Here is a 26654-nt window from a genome sequence, read left to right as displayed (position 1 = left end):
CGCAACCCTGATGCCCAGATATCCACGTGGCTCCCTCCCTTACCTCCTTCAAGTCTCTGCTCAAAGGACATCTTCTCAGTGGGGATGTTCTCCACTTATCTCAATCTCCATTGCCTTGTTCTGTTTGGTTTTTTCTCTAGCACTTATCAAATTTCTAACGTGCTACACATTTAACTGATGTAGTGTGTTTATTATTTATTGTCATCTCCCTGCACTAGAATATCAATTTTATTTACCAATGTATCCGAAAGCACCCAGAAGAGTGCCCTGCACATGCTCAGTAATTATTTATTGAAAGGATGACTGAGAAAATTTTTGTATTCCAAACTCTCTACCAATCTTTCTAATTACATCAAAGAAAACATCTTTGATGGATGATAATCTTCAACAATTCTCAAAAAACAAAAACCAAAAACCCCAGTTCTCTACCACTTGGTAATCTCTTTTTTCCTTTTAGCTTTTTTTTTTTTTTGAGGTGTAATTTACCCACAACAAAATTCACCCATTTTAAAGTGTAGAATTCAATGACTTTTAGAAAGTGTATGATGTTGTCCAAGAATCTCCCTTTTCAACGTGAAGAACAGAGACCTCAGGCTCAGAAGCCTTCTCCAGCCAAGAGCATCTGGAATAGAACAGCATTCCTGATCTCACTGGCCAGAGTTTTCTGGTTATTTTTTTCCTTTGGCTAGTCATACTGGCTTTCCATTTAAAGTGGTAATAGAAAGCTTCCTTTTAAAAAAAATGTATTTACATTAAAAAATGAGTAGATTCTTTAAAAAGTGTTGAAAAGATAACAAGAAATGTAGTCCAAAGATAAAGCAAAAATTGAAAGGATATTAATGAAAATAACAAAGTTTATGAAACATTGACTCATGGGATCCAGACCTGCTGGCCTGAAAGACTGCAGAATCATGCCTAATTTCATAAACAAAGGGCAAGGCATTGACACCTGCCAGGACGGTCCACCCTCCGTTCTCAATAGCCCCTGTTGGAAGACTGTCCTTCATGGGTGTCTTGTGTCTCTGCCTGTCTGTGAGCAAGGCACTGACTGCCATTTGCTTCAGACTCTCATTGCAAGGATGTCTGTTTAGTGCACACCCTTGGAAAATACAGTTTCTCCCTCCAGAATAAAGGGCAGGTTTGCTAACAGACTGGGAGGATAAAGACGTGTCTTGATCTGGCGCAAAGGACAGGCATGCGCACTATCCATCACAGAAGATTCCGGTTCCCTCCACTCAGGCTCCTCTCCCGGGACCCAACCCCTCGGGGTGCCCACGCACCCCGGCCCATCTGCGTGACCCTGTGGAAGCGGGCTGGAGAATTGGCACAATAACACCGATGCTCTGGCTACTGCTATGTTGTAAGTAATGACCCGTTCTTTGTCTCTGGCCCAGGAGTCTCATGTCTCACACTCACAGCAAACTGTGGCCGATGAACTTGTCAGCTTACAAGTAGGATAGAATATTCACAGTCCCTGAAAGTCCTTACCTCATTGTGGATTTCTTCACCTTGTTTCAAGACAGCAGGCTCTAAGGATTTCAGAGAGACTTCACCATTGTCTGCCTCATTGCGGACATTCTGCAGAGCCAACTGGCAGCGCTGTAAGATATAATCCAAGGTCCCCGTCGAGCACTGCGGAGACAGAAGCAGCCACTGAGATGATCAGCAAACTCCAGGTGTACCATCCCTCTGTTCCTAGGATGTCTGTCCCACTTCTGTGCAATCACCTGTCGCCCTCACAGCTCAGCATGGGCTCCTTAACTTCAGAATGACTAGGGCAGCTTTCCCACTGGGATCCGTGCAGCCAGCTGGGTCTCACCTGGCCACACATCCTGCTGCTTCTCTTTTACTACACAGACCTCACATCTCTGAAGAGTAGGTTCCCCCAGGCTGCAGCCCTGTTTCTCTATATATACATCCTACATACACTGCAGCACCTAGAAATGAATCCTAAATGTACAAGAAACTTACTAAGCAGTTATTGGACAAATAACTAATTCACCAAGAAGTTAAGGACGTTGCCTTTATTTCAAGTGCCCTGAACCTAACGATGGGAAAGACAGGTAACCAGACTGTCCAACTGGTTCAAAAGCACACAGAATACAACAGCAGTGGCAGGAGAAGAAAAAAAAAAAACCCTGAAGTTATAAACACTGGGCAAAGGACTCATTTTCCTTTTCTGCAAAAAGCATACACTAGGCAGTCACAAGTCCTTCGCAGAAGAGATTCTTTAAATCACAGAGAGTATGTTGTCCATGCCTCTAAGGCAAGTTTAAAGGCGTCACTCAGTACCTGGCTATCAGCAAAGGCACAGATAACTTAGTCCATCCCTCTCGGAGTCTGTGGGAGCAAAACAGAGGTCAAATGGACTAACTCCTTCTTTGAATGAGCATGTGTCAGAAAAGAAGAGGATGCAGGTGGAGTGTGCATCCGTTTGTTTTGATAATGACACGATTTCCTAGAATGATAAAAAGCAAGCTATAAATATCCTTTAGACCCAATGAGGGAAATGTAGTACTCAATATATTTTTATTTTAACAGCTATAATTTAAACGGATCCCTTAGAAATAACCTTGAAGGCTAATCCCTTGTTTCAAAAATTCTTTGCACAGTTACTGCCACTTGATACAATGTGACCTGGGCATGCCTAGGAAAAAAAAACAAAAACAAAAACAAAGTTTCTGTGCAAAAATCAGAAACTTGACTAATATGTATCTGAATATGAAGATCCCAAAGTGCTGGGAACAGAAGGGCAGCAGCTCCAATCTGCTACAAAGGGAAAAACAGAAAATGGAATTCAATTACCACTCACTTTTGTCCCACAGCCACCCCTACAACATATTTTTAATGACATTCTGTCTAAAAACGTGTTCTAACTGCACCTTTACTCTCCCAAGTATGGAGTAACCTACATCAGAGGTAATTAACTGAAATGTCATCTACTCTAACAAAAGATTAGAAACAACACAAAATTTCCCATCAATAAGGGACCAGTTAAATGAACTATGATGGAGCTATTTATACTGGCAGCCAAAAAAAAAAAAAAAGGAGGAGGGAATATATTTAGTTAGTTAGTTAGTTAGTTATTTCCCCCACCCTGGGTGATTAGAGTTTTAGCTGATGTAAAGAACCTATAATCAGGCCTAGTTTTTTGAGGGGTGGTGGTGATGGTAACAATTTTACTGAGATATATAGCTCACATGTCAATTTACCCACTTAAAAATACAATTCAATACTTTTTGTATATCCACAGAGTTGTGTAACCATCACTACAACTAATTTTAGAACATTTTTATCCCATACCTTTGAGCAGTCACCCTCTCCTACTTCTACTAGCCTTTCCAGCCCTAAGCAACCACTAATCGACTTTCTGTGTCTACAGATTTAACTACTCTGGACACTTCATATAAACGAAATCATACAATATGTGGTCTCTTGTGATTGGCTTCCTTTGCTTAGTATAATATTTTCGAGGTTCATCCATGCTGTACCTCGTGTCAGTCCCCCATTCCTGTTTATTGCCAAATAATCATTTAATTGTATGGATACACTGCCCTTTGTTTATCCACTCATTTAGGCTCCTCTTCTTGGCTCTTAACGAATTAAGCGACTATGAACATTCATGCACAAGTTTTCACTTCTCTTGGGTATACACCTAGGCATGGAATTGCTAGGCAGTACAGGAACTCTGTATTTAACCTTCTGAGGAAGAGTCAGACTGTTTTCCAAAGTGGCTGCACCATTTTGCATTCCCTCCAGCAGTGCATGAGGGCTCTGATTTCTGCAAATCCTCACCAACACTTGTCACTGTAGTTTTAAGCACAGCGGGTATAAAGTGGTATGTCATTGCGGTTTTGATCTGCATTTCCTTGATGACTAATGATGTTGACTATCTTTCCGTGTGTTTCCTGGCCATTGGTATATCTCCTGTGAGCCATGCCTATTCAAATCCTTTACCTTTTAAAAAAGTTGGATTATCTTTTTTTTATTAATTAATTAATTAATGGTAGTGATGGCTCCGTATGTTTATTTTTTGTTTTAGTGATTAAACATGCACTGGATTATCTATCTTTTTAATCACTGAGTTGTAAGAGTTCTTTATGTGTTCTAAATATGGGCACCTTGTGCGATACACGGTTTGTAAATATTTTCTCTCATTCTGTTATAGTTTGTCTTTTCACTTTCTTGATGGTGTCCTTTGAAGCATATAAGTTTGAAACTTTGATCAAGTCCAATTTATCTGTTGTCTTCTTTGCTTACTTTTGGTTTCATATCTAAAAAAAATTTCCAACTCTTAAGAATTGATAAGTAGTACCTTGACAAAATACTGATAAGTAATTATCAACAAGGTTTACTAAAATGAAACAAAAAGTGCAGAATAGTGTGTAGAGGAGGCTACCATTTATATTCAAAATTTAATTACACATGTGTTTGCTTATATATGTATTAAATGTCACTGAAAGGAATAACAAAAATCCGATAACATTGGTTGCCTCTGGGAGAAGGTGGTTGGCACAAGGAGAAAGAGACTTTAACTGGAAACTCTAAGGTACTTTTTGAATTTTGAATCATTAGAGTAACCACCTATTTAAAACGTAACTAAACACAACATTTAAATTTACAAAAAAAGACATTCTGTACTGAATCCCAAGAATATTCTGTCACAATCAGACAAAAACTAAAATCAAACACAGGTCGAGAGTCATCAGACATAATTTACTCACATGAAACCAAAAACTAGATAGATATTTTTCCCTGATAACCAAAATGAATTTCAGAACATCATTTCCTTAAGACAATCTGTTTCCTACATACTGTGAATAGGCAGAAAATAGCAAATCATTTTGTTTGGCACAGAAAAGATGTCTAATTTAATACTGTGTGAAGGAAAGGACATTTGTAGAACAAGTGAGTATAAAGTTGCACAAATCTTTTTTTTTTCTCTCTGTACTGAGGGAAATAATAATGTTAACTATAGTGTTGGGCAAAAAAATCTTTTCATTCTTCTATTACTGAAAATGTAAGATGAAATTAAAAAGTTTTAAATATGATAAAAACATAATCCTGCCACCTTACCTTATTTTAATTATTTTTATTGCATGTGATTCTCCGTCCACACAGTTGTAATCAGTACATGCATATCAGTGTATAGGCTGTTTTTCACTGTTTATAAATAAGTATTCAAAACAACCACTTTCAATGTTTCTTACTGAGGTGATACTAATAATTTAATTAGCTAATCACATAATATAAAGGCATTAAGGTTCTGTCCAACTTTTCACTACTATTATCATATGAGATAAGTATCTTTTTATATATACTTTTGAATTATTTCCTAGGTTTGATTCCTAAAAACAGTGTTGTGCAATCAAAGACAGGACTATTTTTACGATGCTTTTTACATATCCCCACATAGCTTTCCAAAAAATATACCAATTAGGAAAAACTACCAGAAATGTATGAAGGTACCATTTCATGGTAACTTTACCAGCAATGAAAATGATCATTTTTGACTTTCGGTAAAAATATTTTGGAAGAAATAAAAAGTTAACCTTAAAACAATGATTTTTTTAAAAAATTATTTTTAGCTTTAAAGTAATTTTTAAAGCCCATATACATAGGATCATGTATAATAGAGTCAGCAAACTTTTCCCTTTAGGCTTGATAGTAAATATTTCAGGCTTGCAGCCCACAAGGTCTGTGTTCAACTACTCAGCTCTGCCACTGGAGCTCCAAAGCAGCCATAAACAACAGGCAAGCAAATGAGCATGGCTGTGTTCCAATAAAACTTTATTTACAAAAGCAGCTGGCTGGCCCACAGGCTACAGAATTTTCTCTGACCCTGATCTACAATATAGAAAGCAGGATGGTCACATCTCTCACATTACATGTGCCTAATTAGCAAAATATCATGAAGCTTGAATTAAAGCAGAGATAATATAAAGGACACAGATTTGGGATAATGTGTTTCTCCTAACAGCACCACTATACATATCTACCGCTTTATTAAAAGATAATTAATGCTCAAAATTCTGCCTAAAAATTAGAAGCTACAAATACAGCTATGACTAAGCAGAGAAACCTAAACCTCAGGATATTTTGAAAGCACTGCTACTCTAGTGAAGCTGGTTCACTTGTTAAAAAAAAAAAAAAGGAACTAAGGCCAGAGGAGTACTTTTCAAACTGCATTCCAAAGGGCTCCTTTTGGGAACTTCCATGTATGCCTGTATCTATTGTAGGAGGTGGAGAAGGAAACGTCTCCTGATCTCTCACAAGCTTTAGTCCAAAATTTCCATTTGGCAGCTCCAACTCAGCCAGTTCAGAACTGAACAAACTACTGTCTTCCCCTAATGTCTTAGATCCCTGTTTCCATCATGGTAAAGTCATCTCCAACTCACCCAGGCTTGAAACCTCAGAATCATCCAAGAGCCTGGCACGTGACAAGCATCCAATAAAGAACTAGTTAGTTACTTGATTCATTCATTCATTTGTTCATCCATCCATTCACTCACTCTTACATCCCTCCCTCCACCTCAATAGGTCAGTTGCCAAGTCTGACACCATGTCTACTACATCAGTCAAGGGAACTTCTTCTTCTCCCCTGTTACCACTACCTTACTTCAGGCCAACAGGTTTAGTTGATGTCTCCATCATTTTCATCTTCCTAAAGGTATCTCCAGGATGTCACCACAACGATAAATAAATCATCAATAACCCCCACCTGCCAACAACTTAAGTTAAAACACACCTCATCTGATATCCAAGACCCTTCATAATCTGGTCCCACTCAGGAATCAGCCTTTATCTGCAAACACTCCCTTTCTGGCATCCTGGGATTCACAGCACAGCCACTCAATATTCCCTCTGTGTCCCCAGCCCATCCCGTTCCAACATCTCCACCTGGGTCCTCATTCCACTAGCTGTCCTAAAATGTCCTAAAATCCCCTAATCCCTACTTGTTCAAGTCCTACATGTCTCCTCACTCATGAAATCTTATGCTGTTTGCTACACTCTGTTCTGCACCAAAACTACTTTTTTAGACTGTAGGCATCTCAAAGATATCAAGCTGTCCACCATTCCTGTTCACAAGTGCCTAAAAGAAAACCTTGAACACTGGAAAGTTGAACAAAAGTTTCCAGAATGGATGAATGAACTAAAATCACTTCCCTCCTTTTGAATAGCAGCTTTCAATCAATAGCAATTCTTCCAGTTAAGACTCACTGATGACGTAATGTCTCTTGCTTTATTATGAAACACTCTAGCGTGTAAGTGGAGACAGAAGAGCCACACAAAGAGCTTTGGTCGTTCCTGTCTTCAATGGCTTTTCATCAGGACAGATGAAAAGACAGTAGTGGTGGTAGTGGTGGTGGTGGTGGTGGTGGCGGTGGTGCTGGTGGTGGCGGTGGTGGCTGTAGTGGTGGTAGTGGTGGTAGTAATAGTAGTGGTAGTAGTATGAGTAGTAACTTAATAATAGTAATAGTGACTAACAGTCTTCGAATGCATATTCTCTCAATACCAGTCACTCTTCTAAAAAACTTACATGTATTAATTCATTTAATCCTCACAAGAACCCTATGAACTAGGTATGATTATTACTCTCATCAAACACATTTTCCCACACTTCTAATTCAACCTTTTGTACCTCTGAGCTCAGCACTAATCTTATCAGCTTGGACCAGGAAAGACGCAAGGATGCACAGAAAAAGTAGCCACACACTCTGAAGGATTCTTGAGAGAGTTCTAGCTAGAAAGACAGATGTCTGTATCTTTTTTTTTTAAGTGGAGGCACTGAGGATTGAGCCCAGGACCTCCCTCATGCTAAGCATGCACTCTATCACTGAGCTATACCCTCCCCATATCATCCTGTATTACACAAAAATGAAGTCTTTTTTGTACAACACAAAGCACACATGAGATGCTTTATAAATGCTTGTTCACTTCTTTTTGCCTGCCTCCCTCCCTTCTTCCTTCCTTCCTAACAGAACTTACTTTTAGGTCTCCAAGATAATGATTTGTGTTTTTACCTATCTAATATATGTCTCTCAAACTAAAATGGAAGTTCACTGAAGCTAGTGGCCGTAACTGTCATGTTGGTGGCTAGCTCTCTCTCAAGCCTCTAGTGCTGCTGGACACGTAAGAGACACTCAGACATTTAGATGAATGAAGGAAGGAAAGGAGAAGAAGGGAGATAAGGAGAAAAGGGGGAAGGAATGTTTGATGGGTTTGCTGGCATCTTGATTCAGACACTCACGCCCTCTCTATCACCCAGCAGCATGACAGGACCAGCTTACTAGAAAAGAGCTACTTAAATACCAAAAGACACGACGCTGCCTCGTGGACTTGCAGTCTCAGGACTGAAAAGGTCTTGTGCCTGTGTGTCCCTGACACTTTATTGTATCCCTTCTGCCCTACTTTCTCACACTGGTCCCCCTGTGGTACAATGAAAAGTCAAGCTATAAAAGCAAAGCACAGATAACAAGCTTGGATACAAGGTCAACTTGTAATCCTTCTCGTGATCATTCCCCTGCGCCCTGGAACCCTTCTTAGCTGAGCACACAATACTCCAGGGTGACTACTTAGGGCTTTCCTCATCTCTTAGGTTTCCATTCTGAACTAGTCTAATCAGCTGACTAGCAGCCACTGCAAATAGTGGCAGAATTTAGCAATAAAGTCCGGGTTAGGAACACGACTGGGAAGCTGAGGAATTCCTTGGCACCACTGTGACTTTCTCTGTAATTTACATTCACATGCCCAGAAGCCTGACCCAATAGTTAAGGGAAATGTAAATTCTCAACCATCTGAGCCCAGTCACAGTTAACACATGCACAAGCACACAAATCTACCCTATTTTGTTCTGGCCGTCTCCTGCCCCTGACCTTGACAGATACAAACCCTTTAGAAAATCTCCAACCAGCAATACCTGCCAAGGTGCCCTCTCGCCGGCACCTTGTCAAGAAACATAACCCCAAAGAAGCAAAACTGACTTATCCCATGCTGTGAACACTGGACCCAACACAACTCAAAACTAAAAAAGCAAGTAAATAGAGACTAAAGCCGAGTTAGATGGAAGCAATTTTCCTATCAAATATTCTTCCAAAGTTCTATGATAAATTGCTCATTCAACCACTTCTGTCATATCCAATTAAGTTTGAGTCACATTTTATTTACACTTACCTCTGCCACTCGGTGAGTGGAACTAAACCGAGGTGGTAAACCAGCCAAAACACAGTGTTGGTGGGTGGCATTGAGATCATCTGCAGAAACAAATACCAAAAATTAAAAAAAAAACAACAAAAAAAGAAAGAAAGAAAGAGAGAAGGAAAGAAAATCACCTGGCACAGACTTATTAGTCACTCGACATGATTTAACTAAAATACAAAGTAAATAGCAAATTCATTATTCAAGAAAAATGACAATAACCAAGGAATTGACAGTTATCCTGTATTCTTTAAACCATTCTTTGTAAGTAGGATGACACTATATATATATATATAGTCATATGGTATAAAGCCACTAGTGGTGTAAAACCATCAAACCATCATGATGCTTTTAGTAGTGAAAGGGGATGTTACCAATAATTATTCCAGGACAACAAGTGCAAACCAGGATTGTCCTTAGCTAACAGGACATAGGGTTACCTTACTTATTCGTAGTCTTGTGATACCCTCTCACCACTGTTCATGGGCTGAACGTCTTTCTCTTTCTCATGTTATACCTAATTCTACCCAAGCCTTTAGAATTGGCCAAAATTCTTTCGTATTACTTGGAGTTGAACATCTTTCATCTGAAAATCGGCCTCACTCTCTCTCTCTCTCCCTAATCAAAGTATCAATTTTGCCCTAACAATTTTCCAGGCAGCAAACCAACCAGCTCAGCATGTTGCGAAGCTCTGGCTCACAGAACAGAATTCAAGCCTACAGATTCATGACCCAAGCATGGAGTAGGCGGTGGATTCATCAGCTTAAGAACACGCCTAAAACCACATACAGCAGGAGGAAAACCAAAGGCCAAGTTGTTGTGTATTCTAAGAAATGATGCCATATGTGAGGCAGAATCTGAATCACTTTTGCTTAGGACATTGCTTCTTCTGTTACAAAGAAGAGAACTGAATAGAACTGTTCCCACCAACACATGATTTCCGACATAAGCAGCAGAGGCTTCTCAGCAAGATACCAAGAAAGACAATGACGTAAACTAGAAGGCAAAGACCATTATACTCCGTAGGTGTTAGCAAAAACAACCTATAGTATTATCTCTAAACATAAATGGAAATACAAAATGCCAATTGCATGACTCCTGCTGACGGACATTACAGAGTAACCAGGATGAGGTTTACCCTTTTACCTTAACAACCACTAGACAGACCAAAAACAGGAAACAAAGGTTTTTGATACAAGAAAGCAGAGCATATTACCCCAAAGATAAGAGAAAGAAAATAGGTAAGCCCTACAATTGCCCTAGCTTACTACCTGGGAACAGTTTCAAAACCACAGAGTAGGGAGGGAGAAGTCAGAACTTGAGTTTTCAGTTTCCCCTCTTGCTGAGCTGTGAAGACACACTAGAGTTTAGGAAGGCCGAGGAAGCAGAGATGTGTAGGGCAGAATATAGCCAGAGAAGAACCTGCACAGGGAGAGAGCAAGCAGACATCTGCAGCAGGCAGGGTTCCTTCAAGTCTTTAGCTAAGCACTGATCTGTGCACGTAAGAATACAAAGCAGCATCAGAAAGCTGTAGGCTGAACGCATCTCAGACCTCACACAGGGCCAGGAGTACTTTGTGCTCTCGGCAGCCAGAATGGCTCCTACTGAGATAATGAATGGAATCTTTAGAAAAGCATCATCTTAGAAGTCAAGTTAAATAAGCCCTATATTAAACGCTGCCCAAGGTCCATCGAAAAGCTTAACAGCAAGTCTCAAAAGGATCCAACCTATTCCATATAATTCAATTATTCACTAGAGTGAAATCCAACACTATTTAAAAGCATATAACAAAATCAGGCATCAACAGATAAAACTGGCCATATCCAGCATTCATTCAAAAAATAACAGAGAAATGAAAGATGTACAATACATATGACATTGACATGTAAGATATATACATATCTTTCTTTCCTTTCATATATACATATCTTACATATATGTATGAAGAGATAAAATGAAGCTTCAAAACACTAAAAATAGAGTGACTAAAATTAAAAATTCCATTGAATGAGATGAACAACAGCACTTAAGACACTGAAGAAGAAAAGGTAAGTGAAGTAGAATGCACAGAAACTACCCAAAAACACAGAGGAAAAAAACACTATAAAAAAAAAAAATGAAAGAGCATCAATGCCCTATGAGACAGTATTAAGCAGTTTTTCATAAATGTAATTAGAGTCTCAGAGGAGGGAGAATACAGAAAAAATAATTTTTTAATGTTGGCCAAAAAGAAAAGTAAGAACAAAGAACAAGAGTGACAAATAGAAAATATTAACAAATAAGATTAATATTAACCCAACTGTATCATTAATCACTTTAAATGCCAATGGCCTAAATACACCAATTAAAAGACAGAGATTGTCAGAGCGGATGAAAAAAACAATATGCAACTCTATGTAGTCTACAAGAAATTCACTTTAAATATAAAGACACATATAATTAGAAGGAAAGGGATAGAGAAAGATATATCATAGAAACACTAATCAAAAACAAAGCTGGAGTACCTATAGGAATTTCAGATAAAGCGCACTTCAAAAAAAGGAAAATTATCAGGGATATAGAGGGGTATTACATAATGATAAAGGGTCAATTCTCCAAGAATATGAAACAATCCTCAAGGTGTATGTGCCTTATAATAAAGCATCAATATATGTGAGGCAAAAACAAACAGAACAGCAAGGAGAAACAGATAAATCCACTATTACAGTTAGAGATTTTAACATCCCCTCACAGAATAAATCCCTCAGGCAGAAAATCAGTAAGGACACAGTTAAACCCAAGAGCACCATCAACTTAACTGACATCTATAGACTACTTCATACAACAACAGCAGACTACACATTCTTTTCTAGCTCATGTAGAACATTCATCAAAATAGACCACATTCTTTTTTTTCTTTTTTTTAACATTTTTTATTGATTTATAATCATTTTACAATGTTGTGTCAAATTCCAGTGTAGAGCACAATTTTTCAGTTATACATGAACATATATATATTCATTGTCACATTTTTCTCTCTGTGAGCTACCATAAGATCTGGTATATATTTTCCCTGTGCTATACAGTATAATCTTGTTTATCTATTCTACAAATTTTGAAATCCCATCTATCCCTTCCCACCCTCCACTCCCTTGGAAACCACAAGTTTGTATTCTATGTCTATGAGTCTATTTCTGTTTTGTATTTATGCTTTGTTTTTTTGTTTTTGTTTTTGTTTTTTAGATTCCACATATGAGCGATCTCATATGGTATTTTTCTTTCTCTTTCTGGCTTACTTCACTTATAATGACATTCTCTAGGAGCATCCATCTTGCTGCAAATGGCGTTATGTTGTCGGTTTTTATGGCTGAATAGCATTCCATTGTATAAATATACCACATCTTCTTTATCCAGTCATCTGTTCATGGACATTTAGGCTGTTTCCATGTCTTGGCTATTGTAAATAGTGCAGCTATGAACACTGGGGTGCAGGTGTCATCCTGAAGTAGGGTTCCTTCTGGATATATGCTCAGAAGCAGGATTCCTGGGTCATACAGTAAGTCTATTCCTAGTCTTTTGAGGAATCTCCATACTGTTTTCCACAGTGGCTGCACCAAACTGCATTCCCACCAGCAGTGTAGGAGGGTTCCCCTTTCTCCACAGCCTCTCCAGCATTTGAAAATAGACCACATTCTTGAACAAAAAGCACACCTTAGCAAAGTTTTAAAAAAACAGAAGTCATACAATGTCTGCTCTCAGCCCACAAAGGAGTTAAACTAGAAACCAGTAACAGAAAGATGACTGGGAAATCTCAAAATACTTAAGAGACTACACAAGACACTTCTAAATAATATATAATCAAATTAGAAATCACAAGAAAAATTTTAAAAATATTTTTAACTAGGTGAAAATAAAAATACAACTTATCAAAATTTGTGTGCTGCAGCAAAAGCAGTGCTATGAGGCAAATTTATAGCATTGAATGCATATGTTAGAAAAGTAGAAAGCTCTAAAGTCAATAATACAAGCTCCCATCTTCAGAAATTAGAAAAAGTATAGCAAATTTTTAAATTTAAAGGAAGCAGAATTTTAAAAATAATAAAAATTTAGGCATAAATTTAAAAAATCAAAAATAGGAAATCAATAGAGAAAATCATTGAAACAAAGCTGGTTCTTTGAAAAGATTAATAAAGTCAACAAGTCTCTAAGCAAGCTAAGAAAAAGAAAAAAAAAGAGAACACACAAAGGCTAATACAAGGAACAAAAAAGAAGACATCACTACAGAACCTATGAATGTTAAGGAGATAATAAAGTAATACTGTGAACAGCTCTCTGCCCACAAATTGATAAACTAGATGAAATGGAGCAATTCCTTGAAAGATACAATCTGCCAAAACTCACACAAATAGAAATAGACAAACTGAATAGGCCTATATCTACTACAGTAATTGAATCAATAATTAATAGCCTTTCAAAATAGAGAGCTCCAGAAATGAATCTGGACAGACCTTACAGTTTTCATAAAAATCAACTCAAAATAGATCATAGATCTAAATGTAAAATGTGTATGTATAAAACTCATAGACAATAACATAGGAGGAAATCTGGATGACCTTGGGTGTGGTTATGACTCTTTACGTGCCACCAAAAGCACAATCCATGAAAGAAAGAACAGATACACAGGACTTCATAAAAATTAAAAACTGTTCTGTGAAAAGCACTATCAAGAGAATAAAAAGACAAGCCTCAGACTGGGACAAAATATTTGCAAAACACATGCTCAGTAAAAGATCTATCTAAAATATACAAAGATCCCTTAAAACTCAACAATAAGAAAACAAAACAACTGTATTAAAAAAATGAGCAAAAGATCTGAACAGATAGCTCACCAAAGAAGATATACAAATTGCAATAAGCATATGAAAAGACGCTTCACTACATTTGTCATGGAATTGCAAATTAAAACAAATAGCCACTATACACCTATGAGAATAGCCAAAATCCAGAACACTGACATCACCAAATATTAGTGAGGATATGAAGCAACAGGAACTCACAATCATTGCTGATGGGATTGCAAAATGGTACAGTCACTTTGGAAGACAGTCTGGCAGTTTTTTACAAAACTAAACCCACTCTTACTCCCAGACCCAGTAACTGCACTGCATGATATTCACCCAAATGAGATGAAAACATGCCCATACAAAAAAACCTGAAAATGGATGTTTATAGCAGCTTTATCCATAATTGTCAAAACTTGGAAGCAACTAAAGTGTCATTCAGTAGGTGAGTGGATAAACTGTGGCACATTTAGATAATGGAATATTATTCAGCACTAAAAAGAGAAACACTATGAAGCCATGAAAAGACATGAGGAAACTTACAAATAACTACTGTTAAGTGACAGAAGCTAATCTGAAATGGTTACATACTGTATGATTTCAACTCTAGAACATTCTGAAAAAGGCAAAACTATAGAGACAGTAAAAAGTTGTCAGGAGTTGAGGTGGGAGGAAAGGACAAATAGGAGAATTACACAGGATTTTTAGGGCAGTGAAACTTTTCTGTATGATACTATAATGCTGGACCATGTCATAATATGTTTTTTTAAAAAATCTATAAAATATACAATACCAAGAATGAACTCCAATGTAAAATATGGACGTTAGGTGACAATGTAGGTTAACTGACCATAACAAATGTACCACTGTGGTACAGGATGTTGATAGTGGGAAAGGCTATGTATGTTTGGGGGCATGGCTATATGGGAACTCTAAACCTGTCACTCAATTGTGCTGTGAACCTACAACTGCTCTAAAAATATAAACTTTTTTTTTTAAATTATCAACTGAAAAGTCTTTGGAAAATTCTTTAAGAACGCCTGGTTCATCATCTTGAGACTCATAATATACACAGATATATACTACAGGAAGAAATTCCCCCAGAGTTCTCCGGGCAGAGGAAAACCCTTATTTGCATTACTTCATTTAATACTTGGGTTAGCAACTATTATGTGATGAGTACTATTCCAGATCCAGTGAACAAAACAAACTCCCGGCTCTCATGGAGGTTACATAATGCTAGAAAAGACAGATAATAAGCAAGAAATTCAGATGGGAAGTGCCCTGGAGAGAATAAAGGATAATTTAATGAGTTTAAGAATTAGTGGGGGTCCAGGGAAACAGTGCACTACTTGGTATGGAACCTTCACTGGTGACATTTAAGCCAAGATGAGATCTGAATAATGAGAAGCCTACAATGCCAAGGTCTGGGATGAGAGAATTCCAGGCAGAGGAAAGGGCAAGGGCCAGGGCACTTAGTGGGCATGAGCTTGCTAGACAGTGAGGAAGAAGACCGGCCAGGGAGACTGCAGACCAGTGAGCACGGTGGAGGCGGGGTGGGGCCTGGAACGGATTAAGGAGGTCTCTGTTGGTCATGGTAAGAATTGGGGGTTTTATTCTCAACACAATGGGAAATCTTTAGAAAATTTTAAGCAGAGAGGGAAAAAAGGTAGAGGGGATCTAAGTTGGAATAAACCACTCTGGTGGCTTTCTAGAAAAAAGAGAAGACTAAAAAAGGGAACAAGATTTGAAGCAGTCAGGAAACTGCTGCAGCCTTCCATGCAGGAGTTGACCGTGACTTGGTCACAGCAGAGGAGACGGTGAGCAGTGATCAGATTCAGCAGTTTTTGAGGAAAATAATAGAACCTGCTAATGGACTGGGGAAGCAGAGTGATACAGTGAAATTAAGAACAATTTTTCACAGGAGCAACAACAAACTGAAGATGAGTAAGTCACAGACCAACAGGACACTATATGAACAATAGCAGAAAACACAATGAAAGGTGAGGAGAAAATGGCAGGGGTACATTTGGAGCATTAACGGCAAATACGAAGACAATAAGGAAAGCTAACACAGAGGAAGAAGTTAGACCCGGCCTCTGCTGACTTGGGTTTAGGAGTGTGGCTTTAGGCCTGAAGAAGACCGCACGTCCATTCTCTCTTCCACTTTGCCGTCTCTGAGAACTCTGGTTAAGGACCACATCTGAGGATTTCTAGTCGATCTGAACTATTTTGCCCAAAGGGGGACTTAAAGCCAAACTAACAAACAACAACAAAAAAAAAATGCAGAGGTTGGAGGAGTTTGCCCAGGCCAGACTCCCATAAAGGGTTGAAATCATTTCTAAGAAACATGTAGATACCATTCTCATCTACCCAAACGAAAGCCTTATTACTCCTAGGCTATTATTAATAAGGATCTACAAATATTATAAGGAAGAAAAAAAATCATCTTCATGAACATATTTGCTAAGTGCTTTTGTTCCAGCGAGGGGCAACCAATCTAAGGCAGGCCAAGTGACAAACAACATTAGAAGTAAATGCTCTGGGGTTGGTACCTTCATTGAAATCCTTGGCAACTCTCTAATCAAACAACTGTTTTGAAATTGCTCCCAATTGTCTCTAATCCTTCATGACTTTAAGAAAGAACCCTGTAATTTTCATTGAAGAGCTTCTAATTTATCTAAAACTCTACATCTGTAAAAGTGGCTCAAGCTTCATGGACTGTACATCTCAAAGGATATTCTAAAGACATTCCTAGCTTGAAAGACTAATACTGAAAAAAAAAAGACTAATACTAATAATTTTTAAAAGAAAGCATTTTAAAGAATATCCCTTTGCCAGAGCTATCTCAGAAAACAGCTAAAAATTGACCGACTCTGTATTCAGGTGGAAATCAGAGTTTGTAGAATTTATTCAACAAAACAAATGGAAAAGAAGCTCTCACTCTTCACAGGCTAAATGCTGCGTGCTCTATCGGTGGGTGAAGAGAACTCTAGACACTCACTGTAGCATGAAATCTCATCTCATATATAAGAGACCACAAATACAAAGGCATAATATACGCTAGGATGACTAAATTCATGCCCAGGACTTTCCTGGTTTTAACACTGAAGTCCCAAATCCTGAGATCCCCACCCCCACCACCCCAGACAAACTGGGACAGCTGGTCACCCTAAATTTAACCCAGCCCTTCTTTCCTTGGTTTTGTTGTCCAGTGTGTCACCAGGGCTATTGCATCCCAAATTTCTTAAAGTAACAATCAGGAGCTTTCCTAAAGGCACTCCTGAGCTAAATGAGCCCAATACTGAAATCCAATCTTCCCACTTTCACACAATCACTGAAGCTTTTCATTCTTACTCACCTGTCCGTTCTCATCCCTCAATCTTAATATTTATGACCTTATTTTTCTTAGATGTGGGGACATCCATGACTGAGAACATTTTCAGAATTTAATAGCCAATGAAAGGGGGAGGGGAGGCTTCCTGGCAAGATGAACAGTAGAGACCCCAGCCTCCACAGACCCCTTCCTAGATTTCCAAAGAGACGATCGACAGAATATTAAGAGATCAGGACTTCTTTCAGTGCAAGTATTAGGGAAATGTGCTCAATATGCCAGGCATCATGAGGAACTGTGTTAGATACAGTGTAAGTGGGGTAAGATTATGGAAGGGCAGCATCCTGATCAATATATCAAGCAGATCTTCAGAGAAGCACTCACTCTCTAGCTCAGAAGGTGAAGAGCAGGCGGGGCAGGAAAGGCTAAGGGGCACCCAGAGGGCAGGCTTCTCATGTCTGCAGGGCAGCCTTAAGTGCACACAACCTGTGGGACCCACAGACCCCAGCCGTGTTACAGGCACAAGCACCACTTTGAGAAGAGAACCAGGCATTGCTGAGGGTGGGAACTGGATCAAGCAGGTACGCCAGTGACGGGCCGTCTAGCTGCCACGGTTTGCTTGTACTGCAAGCATCTACACCACCTAAGACAAAAACGAGTTACTCAGTACACGCCAGTCTACCAAGTCTGCCATCTGGCCATACACATTTTCTCCGTTCCTCTTTCAAGTGAATCTATACTAAGCTTTCACAGAAGCAATCTTAATACCTATCTGCCAGCCAGTGCCAGTCCTTTCTAGAATGAAACACAGACAGGAAAAGCAGGACAAATCACAAGGCTCGTGCAAAAGACTACATTTCTAAGGGAAGGAACCAGTTCAACTGAAACTGTCTCTTCCGAAAAAGTGTTACTCAAACTGACAGGCAAAAATGGTTATAAAGTTCTCAATATTTCAAGAAGCTGCTTCACTCAAGAAGGCACTGCATCCGTGAGAACGGGGAAGGCAATCATGAGGATGGAACAGGATGATATCATGAAAGGCCGCTTGGAGGTGATTTTTTTAAAACAGGTATTGCTTCATTTGAAATGATAACAGATGGAGGGAACAATAGAATGCGCGCTGCAGAAAAATGGCATTTCTGAGGTGGATGAGAAGTCAAGAAATTCCCCCAGAACTCAGAGGGAAAACAAAATTACTGACAGAAAAAATAAGACATGAGGGGCAGAGACTGGAAGCTTACATAACAGATATAAGCTTATATAACAGATATCAAGAATCTTAGAAACAGATATAACAGGAATCTTAGAAAGAAAGCAGAAAGCAGAGATGACAGAACAAAGAAATAACAGAAGAATATTTTCCAAAGTTGTGAAAAGGCCTGAGTCTGTATTACAAAATGGTCAACCAAGTACATAAACAAATTCTGTTCAAAAATTAAATACAAAATACGACAAATGTCCAAAGCAAAAACACAATTTACTACAATAGAACCAAAATGAAGATGGTCTCAAACATTTCCCTAACATCAAACATCAGAGGTCAAGGGACCCATCTGTATAGTTTTAAGGTGGAGAGCTTGTTACTCAAGAATCCTACAGCCATTCAAGGAGATATTGATATGTGAAGGCATAGAAAGTCATTCTCAAATAATGCAAAGACTCAGAGAACTATGCTACCACCATTCCCCTAACTTTAGCTGACCAAGACAGTGATTAAATTAAATTAAAATCATGATATAAAAAAGACTAGCAGTGAATGTAAAAGTAGTTAAATAATTTCAAATAGGCTTATTTCATTTAATGCAAATATAAAAATACTATCTGAAAGGAGAGATGCTTCACCTAAAAAATTTCTATATAGAAAATCTAAGAGTACATTAAAAAAAAATACCTGGCAACTAGGCAGAAGGATTGAACAAGGTAAATGTCAAGAAAAACACTCACACATCAACAGAAAAATGGGTAAAAGATGACCAGTCAATGAACAGTAATTGGAAGAAGCATACAAATGGCCAAGAAACATGGAAAGTGCTCAGTCTCCTCCGTAAAGAAATGCAATTTAAAATAGCATGTTATTTTCACTCATTAAACTGGCAAAAATATTTTAAATTGTAATGCCCAGTACTGCATAGGGTGAGATAAAGTAGGTTGGTGGAAGTAACCACATTTCATACACTGTAGGTGGGAATGTAAATTGAAAACAATCTTTCTGATTAACAGTCTGACAATATGATACGTACAGTTTTCAAATACTGACATGCTCATCCCTTATCCATGTATTCCACGTCTAGTAATTTTTCCTACAGAAATAATCAGAGATGAGACAAAGATGTATGTACAACAATGTTCACTGCAGGGATGCATGTGATATCAAAACACTGGAAATGAATTACATGACAAAAGTAGGGGATTCTTATTTAAGCTGTTTTTTAAAATCACATTTTCAAGAAATATTTCATAAGGAAAAATGTTCAAGATATAAAGGTATTAGGGAAAAAATATGACACAAAACATTATTATCTAACATGATATGAATTTTCTAAAAAAGACAAAATAAACATGTATTTTCAAGTAGAGAAAAACCATGAGAGAAAGACCAAATAGTTATGAATGATATTATCTCTGTGTGGTGATATGAAGATGTGTTTTTTAAAATTATTTACTGTTTTTGCTTGAGGGGTGGGTAATTAGGTTTATTTATTTATTTTTTTTAGTGGGGGTACTGGGACTGAACCCAGGACCCTCAAGCATGCTAAGCATGTGTTCTACCACTGAGCTACACCCGCTCCCTCATGATGTATTTTTGTTATTCAATTTATACTTTCCTATAGCTTGTAAATTCTCTACAATGAGCATGAGTTCTAAGGTATACATTTTTTTCTTCATATTTAACATCTCTGAAATTGGAATACATCTTAAAATTGATAGCCTCTTTGACTAGATGATATATATTATTACTTTTGTACTTAGCAATAAAAAATAAAACAATAAGTATGATTATTTTTAAAAGACTCATAGGGAAATGTTCAATGAAGAGGTCCTCAGAAAAGAGGGGTTCATCCCCCAAATAAAAATGGTGGAACCCTGCAATCAGTGAAGGCGAGAAGAGCTTTGGTTAGTTTCATAAATCTTCCCCAACACAATTTTCCATGGAGACTGAAAACTCTTTCATAAAAACAAGTACAGAGGTAAAGGTGACCTCAGGGTACACACCTTTCTCCCTCTTTTTTTTAAATTAACTTTTATGGAATGCTTGGTTTGCTGTTGGGCTGTGAAGAGAATAGATTCTTGAGGTTAATAATTCCTTTTTGCTTTCTAAATAGGCAAAAGGAACTTTAATCCCACTTTGGTCAGGGCTGCCTTTAGTCTTCCAAGTTGCAACTCTTCTCAAAAGGCTGGAGGGCAGAAGGAATTGCAGAAATGGAGAGATGAGAAGGGACAGAGGTTAGGTCAACAGAAAACTTGAATTAAGTAGTTTTCTTCTTTTCCCCCTTTGGATACACAGAGCCATGACATCTGCCCACTGGTCCAGTGAACTGTGGGGACCAGAACATCCCAAATAAAGTTAATGAATGAAACAGAAGCAGCCACTTAAACCTCTAAGTTCTGCTCCTTCATATACCTTCCGACTTCCCTTTTTATTCGCTGCTATCTTACATACCGTTTTCCACTGGCAATGGAGGAAGATGGCTATGGTTTCTGGCTAATACCTAGGGAGAAAAAAGGCTGTTCTCTCTAGATACTTGGCTAAGTCTCTATCATGTCTAAGGCAGTAAGTGCTGTGTGTACAAGGATACATATAATACTGGCTCTGAAAAAGTTTAGCTCTAGTCCGGAGGTGAAGGACAGTCACAGCATCCACACTGTTTGGTCGGTGGCCCTGCCACTATAGGTATTAAATTTTTTTAAGGTCACTCCTAAGTAGGTGAATTATACCTGTATCTAGATGAAGGGAAAAACATGACAAGGTGGAGGGAACAGTACGAACAAATATAAGGAGAAAGGTTTGTGCAAGGACCAATTTTAAGGCAGATTTTGAGGACAAAGCCACTATAATGAATTGCCCAAGGACTATAATTTATATCTTTTAAAATTTTTTAAATGTTTATTGGGCCTAGAAGAACTAGCCAGCAGAAAGAGTTTAGTGAATCTTCTTTCATCATGGGGTATACAGTCTGGCCTTGAAATCTGATGTAGGACTGGCTGATTTAGGGGAGTCAAGCTCATTCCTGGTCCAGTCCTGAGCTCGCTCAGTCAACAAAAATCAATTAAAAAATAACTAAAATTTGAAAGGCTTCATTCATGGTCATTCTTCCACTGTCTTTACAGAAGTGGCAAAGAACACACACAGGATACACAATCAAATTAAAAGCCTGAAAAATTCCTTTCCATAGCTCTTGCTTTTAGGAGTTATGTTACAGAGACAGACAGTCAAAGAGGGCATATTAAGACTGCCAGCAAAAGGGGAAAATTCCACCCACCCAACCCAGATGTAGAATTACCTCAATACAGTATGACTGACTGAATGAAACACGGGAGAATAAAAGGACCTCACAATTCATAACAACACATCCATCCTCAGCTTAACAAAAAAACAAAAACAAAAAAAATACATTTTTTATGGTCTTATCAAAAATTTGGCAGAGAAAGTACAGATTGATCCAGACACTGTGTCATTTTGGAAAATTCCATGATGTCACATTATTGGGACTAGATATGAGGAAGTAAAGCATGGGTCACTGAAGGAACAGAATGCTATGGAAGATTCTAAAAGCTGCCCCTGGAGATCCCAGAACATTAGGTAAATGGCCATCTGTTTTGAGGAGGGACTTCAAAACCTGGCTTCAAAACCTTTTCCAGCCAAGAGCTTTCAGGGATAGAATAAATATTTCCTTTTGCCTATATGGCCAAGACATAGTGCCATGAAATGGGGTGGGGAGGGGGAGGGAGCCAATCCTTGGTACGTTCACTCACTCATTGATTCAATAATTATTTTTTAAAGGGCCTACCATGTTCAAAGTACTATGTTAGGTAGTGTAGAGGTTACACGTTTTTAGGGATCTAAAATATAGTAGGTAGAAGGCATTTTCAGAAAGTTCCAGAAACGACAAAGCCACAGACCCATGTAAAAATGCAATTTGCAAAGGAGTGCAAATGAGAAGAAATCTCAGTATGATAACTGAGCCAGGTGGGTTTGCAGAAGCCAGTATTTATCAAAACATTAAATAAGTAGTAGGACAAAACACCTAGTGACATAGAGCTATCACTTTAGCGTGGGTCTTCTATCAGTAAGAACAAAGAAAGGCAATTATGAATTCCAGGGGGAGAGCGAGGGCTACACAAGAAAGTCATGGTTCAAATACAAAGCTAGCTAAATAATGTAGCACAATTCTGAGAGTCTGATGAGGTATAAAATCTTGACCTGACATTTACAATACACCCTTTCAACTGACGCCAGTTTAGTGATGACAGTGGATGACATCTTCTATTTACGAATTCAGTCACCCTGGTTCTACAATTAATAACAACTACATAAGCACTGGTAGGTACTGGTTTTCAAATTTCAGAGTCAATATGCAAAGAAGGCACCGTCATCTCATCACAATTACAGGTCAGTATGTAAACGTTACAAGCTTCAAAAATGTGAAAGTAATGATATGGCTGAAATACTGGAAGTTAAGAGAGAGCATCTATATATTGGTATAAAAGTAACCAATTAAGAGAAAAAAACTAAAAGTAGATGTTAACCAACAAAAAAAGTAAGCGAGAGTGAGAGAGAGCATAAGACAGCCGATTCCACCTTTTTCTTTGTGAAAAAATTGATAGTGCTTCAAGTTGTTGGATGAAAATATAGAAGTATTAAGAGTTTTTAAGAAAAATGAGTTTTTAAGGGCTTTTAAGAAGTGTTTAAGAGTTAAGAAGGAGACAATCACTTAAAGAATAAAATATAAATACAGTGAAAAGTAGTTATTTCTAAGAAATGGAATTTGGGAGGAAGTGTAAAAATGTTTTTCACTTTCCATTTCAGATCAGCCTCAACTGTTTGAATTTTTATTTCCTAATACATACATTTTGATTTGGTACATATTTTATTATAGCTACAATTTTATTATTTAGTACATTTTTATTATAATACTAACAATAATATAAATGAGGTACTGATAGGAAAAGATATCCAGAACATATTAAGTTTTTAAAAAGCAAGTACTATAATAATATATATAAGAAAGTTCCCCCTGAACAGCCAAAGCAAAAAAAAAAAAGTTCCATTTGTGTTTTTTAAAAAAGCAGAAGCAACATATATGTTAATATATTAATTATATTAATTAACATATATGCTAATATGTTGACATAATTATATTTATGTTAATGCTCACAAAACTACCTGATAGAGGAAGGTAAAAAGTACTTCCGCATTTTATTCTACATAGTTCCACATTGTCTGAATCCTTTACAATGGGAATATATGTGTATTCATCTATTAATTGTTCAATTAATATTTTTTCCACATTTTTAAAGGAAAAGGATTCCGTGACTACATCATTAGTAGAGACGGCATAGTTCAGTAAGAAAAAGAATAGCTTTGGTCTGAGAAAAACCTGGATTTAAACACAAGCTTCATTAGGGATGCCACCGTGAACAAGTTATTTTACATCTCTTTTTTAAAATTTTTATTTATTTACTTTTTGTTTGTTTTTAATTTTTTTTAATTTATTTTTAACGACTTGGGGGGGGAGATAATTAGGGTTATTTATTCAGTTATTTATTTTAATGGTGATACTGGGGATTACACCCAAGACCTCGTGCATGCTAAGCGCACACTCTACAACTGAGCTACACCCTCCCCGCCATTTTACATCTCTGAGCCTCAATTTCCTTTTTTAAAAAGAACTTTATTGAGATATAATTCACATACCAAACAATTCACAGAAAGTATACAACTCACTGTGTTTTAGTATGGCCACAGGATTGTGCAACCATCACCACAAACTGATTTCAGAGTCTTTCCATATCCCTAAAAGACACCACGTAGCCATGAGCAGTCAATCCCCATCAATTTTCTTTTCTGGGAAACAATGGTGATCAGAAATGGACAACCACCTACCTGATAGGCTTGTTATGAGAAACAGATAAACTATACCAAAGCCTCGGCCCACAGTCGTACCTCATCACGTGCATTTCAAGTCAAGTTCACAACCTTATAAATAATACAGAAATCAGCAAAAAGGCCGGATATGATACGAAAGCGTAAGAGATTGGCAAATCCTTCCAAGTACCTAGGAATACACGCAGGTCCTGTCCTCAGAGCCTATTACACAAGCCATGCCCTCTCCCCAATTTGACTCAATACCAATAAATCAGGTATGAAGTCAAAAAGCCGAAGTTTGAAAATGTCAGCATTTAGGGGCATATTTTAGAGCAAAAGTTTCAGGAGGAGAGACACCTCCACTCCACAAAAGTGAACAGCGGGAAGCAAATACCGCAGTTGCTGAGCAGGTAAGAACAGGGTGAGCTCACGTCGGACAAGCAGCTGGAACTATACTGTCATGTTCCTACTTTTCAAACTGAAAATAAACATGACAGGTGCTCATTTGGCTGTTCAAGCACTTTCCACTTAAATGGCAATTCCTCAAGCTTACCGACGCAGCCTGGAGTTATAATTTACTACCGCTGCTGTATTATTCCCTCGCCTCGGCAGAGAGCACAACACAGCACCTACATTTCAAGACCCATGAGAGGTAATAAAGTATAATTATTTAGAATTTATGATTAAGCTATATATTATCGGTACTTTTTACTCCAGTGGTCAGTCAGAGGTTGAGGGAGGAAGGGAACGGGGTCAGAGGAAGAAATACCACAAGCCTTCTCCTTTGAATGCAACGTCTAAATCAGGGCGGGCGGGAGGGACACCTGGAGGATTAACAAAGCTGCCACAGTCGCCCAGGGAAGTCCCAGAGGAGCCCCAGTTAAGCGACTTTAAAGTCCCGGAGGCCTCAGCTCTTCCTGCTCACAGAGCTACAAACTCCAACTAGAGAGCTCGTGTTGACTCCACAGACAGAAGCAGGGCACGCTTTCAGGCTGCACCACATCAAACGTCCACAGTGCCCTGGGCCTTGCTGCTCTGAGCCGAAGGTATTTCAGAGAAGGGGAACCTAGTGGATGAAAAGCCAGAGGCCAGGCTCTGTAAGGAAACAGCCTCCCCCAAGGTAAGATGGCGGTTCCCGCGGGGCCCTGGGCCAACAACGGCCAGACGTCCACTCTCCTCATCCTCAGGAATCTACTGGTGAGATGTCCCTTTCTTGTAGTTCCTTCGTGTGGCTACAGAAATACACACCTGGAATGGGCAGGTGCCAGGCTGGCAAGACTCAGGGCACGAAGCAGGGAGAGAAGACAACACTCGGCACTCCGGTGGCAGGCCCTCCCTCGCTGGTTCTCCCGTGGACCAGGGCCCAGCTCCCAGTCTTCAGAATGAGTCTCCACCTTCAAGTCGGGGCTTGCAAAGCACTCTCTCGTATACTTTCTGATTTGGCCTCACAATAAGCCTGGGCGGCAGGCATTGTGAAGTTTTACAGGGGAGGCCAAGGCTCAGCGGGGTGTTTACAGTGCATCACCAGCGGACAAGAGGGGAGTCTGGAACATGGTCACCTGACCGGAAACAGCCTTTCATGATTCTACCCTACAGTGTTGGTGAGGGAAAGCCAAACCAAAAAGGATACACTGTGCATTGCACTTTATATTGCTGTTTTCGTTATTGGCTGTGGCATTTTTACTTGGCAACTGAAGCTTTGAAATAGCTTGATCGTTATTGTAATGACAGATACATGCAAATGAGATGTAGTTGGATTTAATGAAACAAAAGGAAAGCGATCAGACAGAACAGAGTCATGAAGAGTGACACGTAAAAAATAATAATAATAAATTAAGGGGGGGAGAAAAAGGAGGTTTGCCTGAAATGTTTACCTAGCACTCACCTTTGTCCTGAAACATCCCACCTTCCACCCTCGGCTCCTGGTTAATGAACATAATTTGGCTGATGTCCCTTGAACTGTATAATCTGTTCCACAAAAAGAACAAACCCAGAGTTTGCCTCCAAGCCACTTTTAGGTCCCTAGCTCCCTGGTTGCATTCAGTCTATGGAAAACATCTGTGGCAAAGTAAATCATCCTACTCTGAGAAAGACCAGAGTGTACTTTTTTTTTTTTTTACTCTAAGTGTATTTTGAAGTCCTGGTTGGAAAATTAGTGAAAATTGTAAATCTGCTTGCAAATCTGGTCATGTCTAACTCTGAGATTAGGGCAAAG

At 38.5% G+C, this 26654-nt stretch overlaps 1 protein-coding gene across 1 annotated transcript in view; it reads right to left on the bottom strand.

Annotated features, from left to right (window-relative positions):
• FTO (FTO alpha-ketoglutarate dependent dioxygenase) overlaps nt 1-26654 on the bottom strand; it is a 344072-nt gene that overhangs the window by 198118 nt on the left and 119300 nt on the right. The window contains exons 5-6 of the mRNA XM_006207838.4: nt 9175-9254; nt 1489-1632 (exon numbers count right to left, since the gene is read on the bottom strand). Coding sequence (XP_006207900.1) covers nt 1489-1632; nt 9175-9254 — 224 coding nt within the window. The remainder of the gene's footprint in view (nt 1-1488; nt 1633-9174; nt 9255-26654) is intronic.

This window comes from Vicugna pacos, chromosome 9, assembly GCF_048564905.1.
Source record: "Vicugna pacos chromosome 9, VicPac4, whole genome shotgun sequence".
Lineage (NCBI taxonomy): Eukaryota > Metazoa > Chordata > Mammalia > Artiodactyla > Camelidae > Vicugna > Vicugna pacos.
Note: the sequence above shows the minus strand (reverse complement) of the source record. Positions and strands in the feature narration are given on the sequence as shown.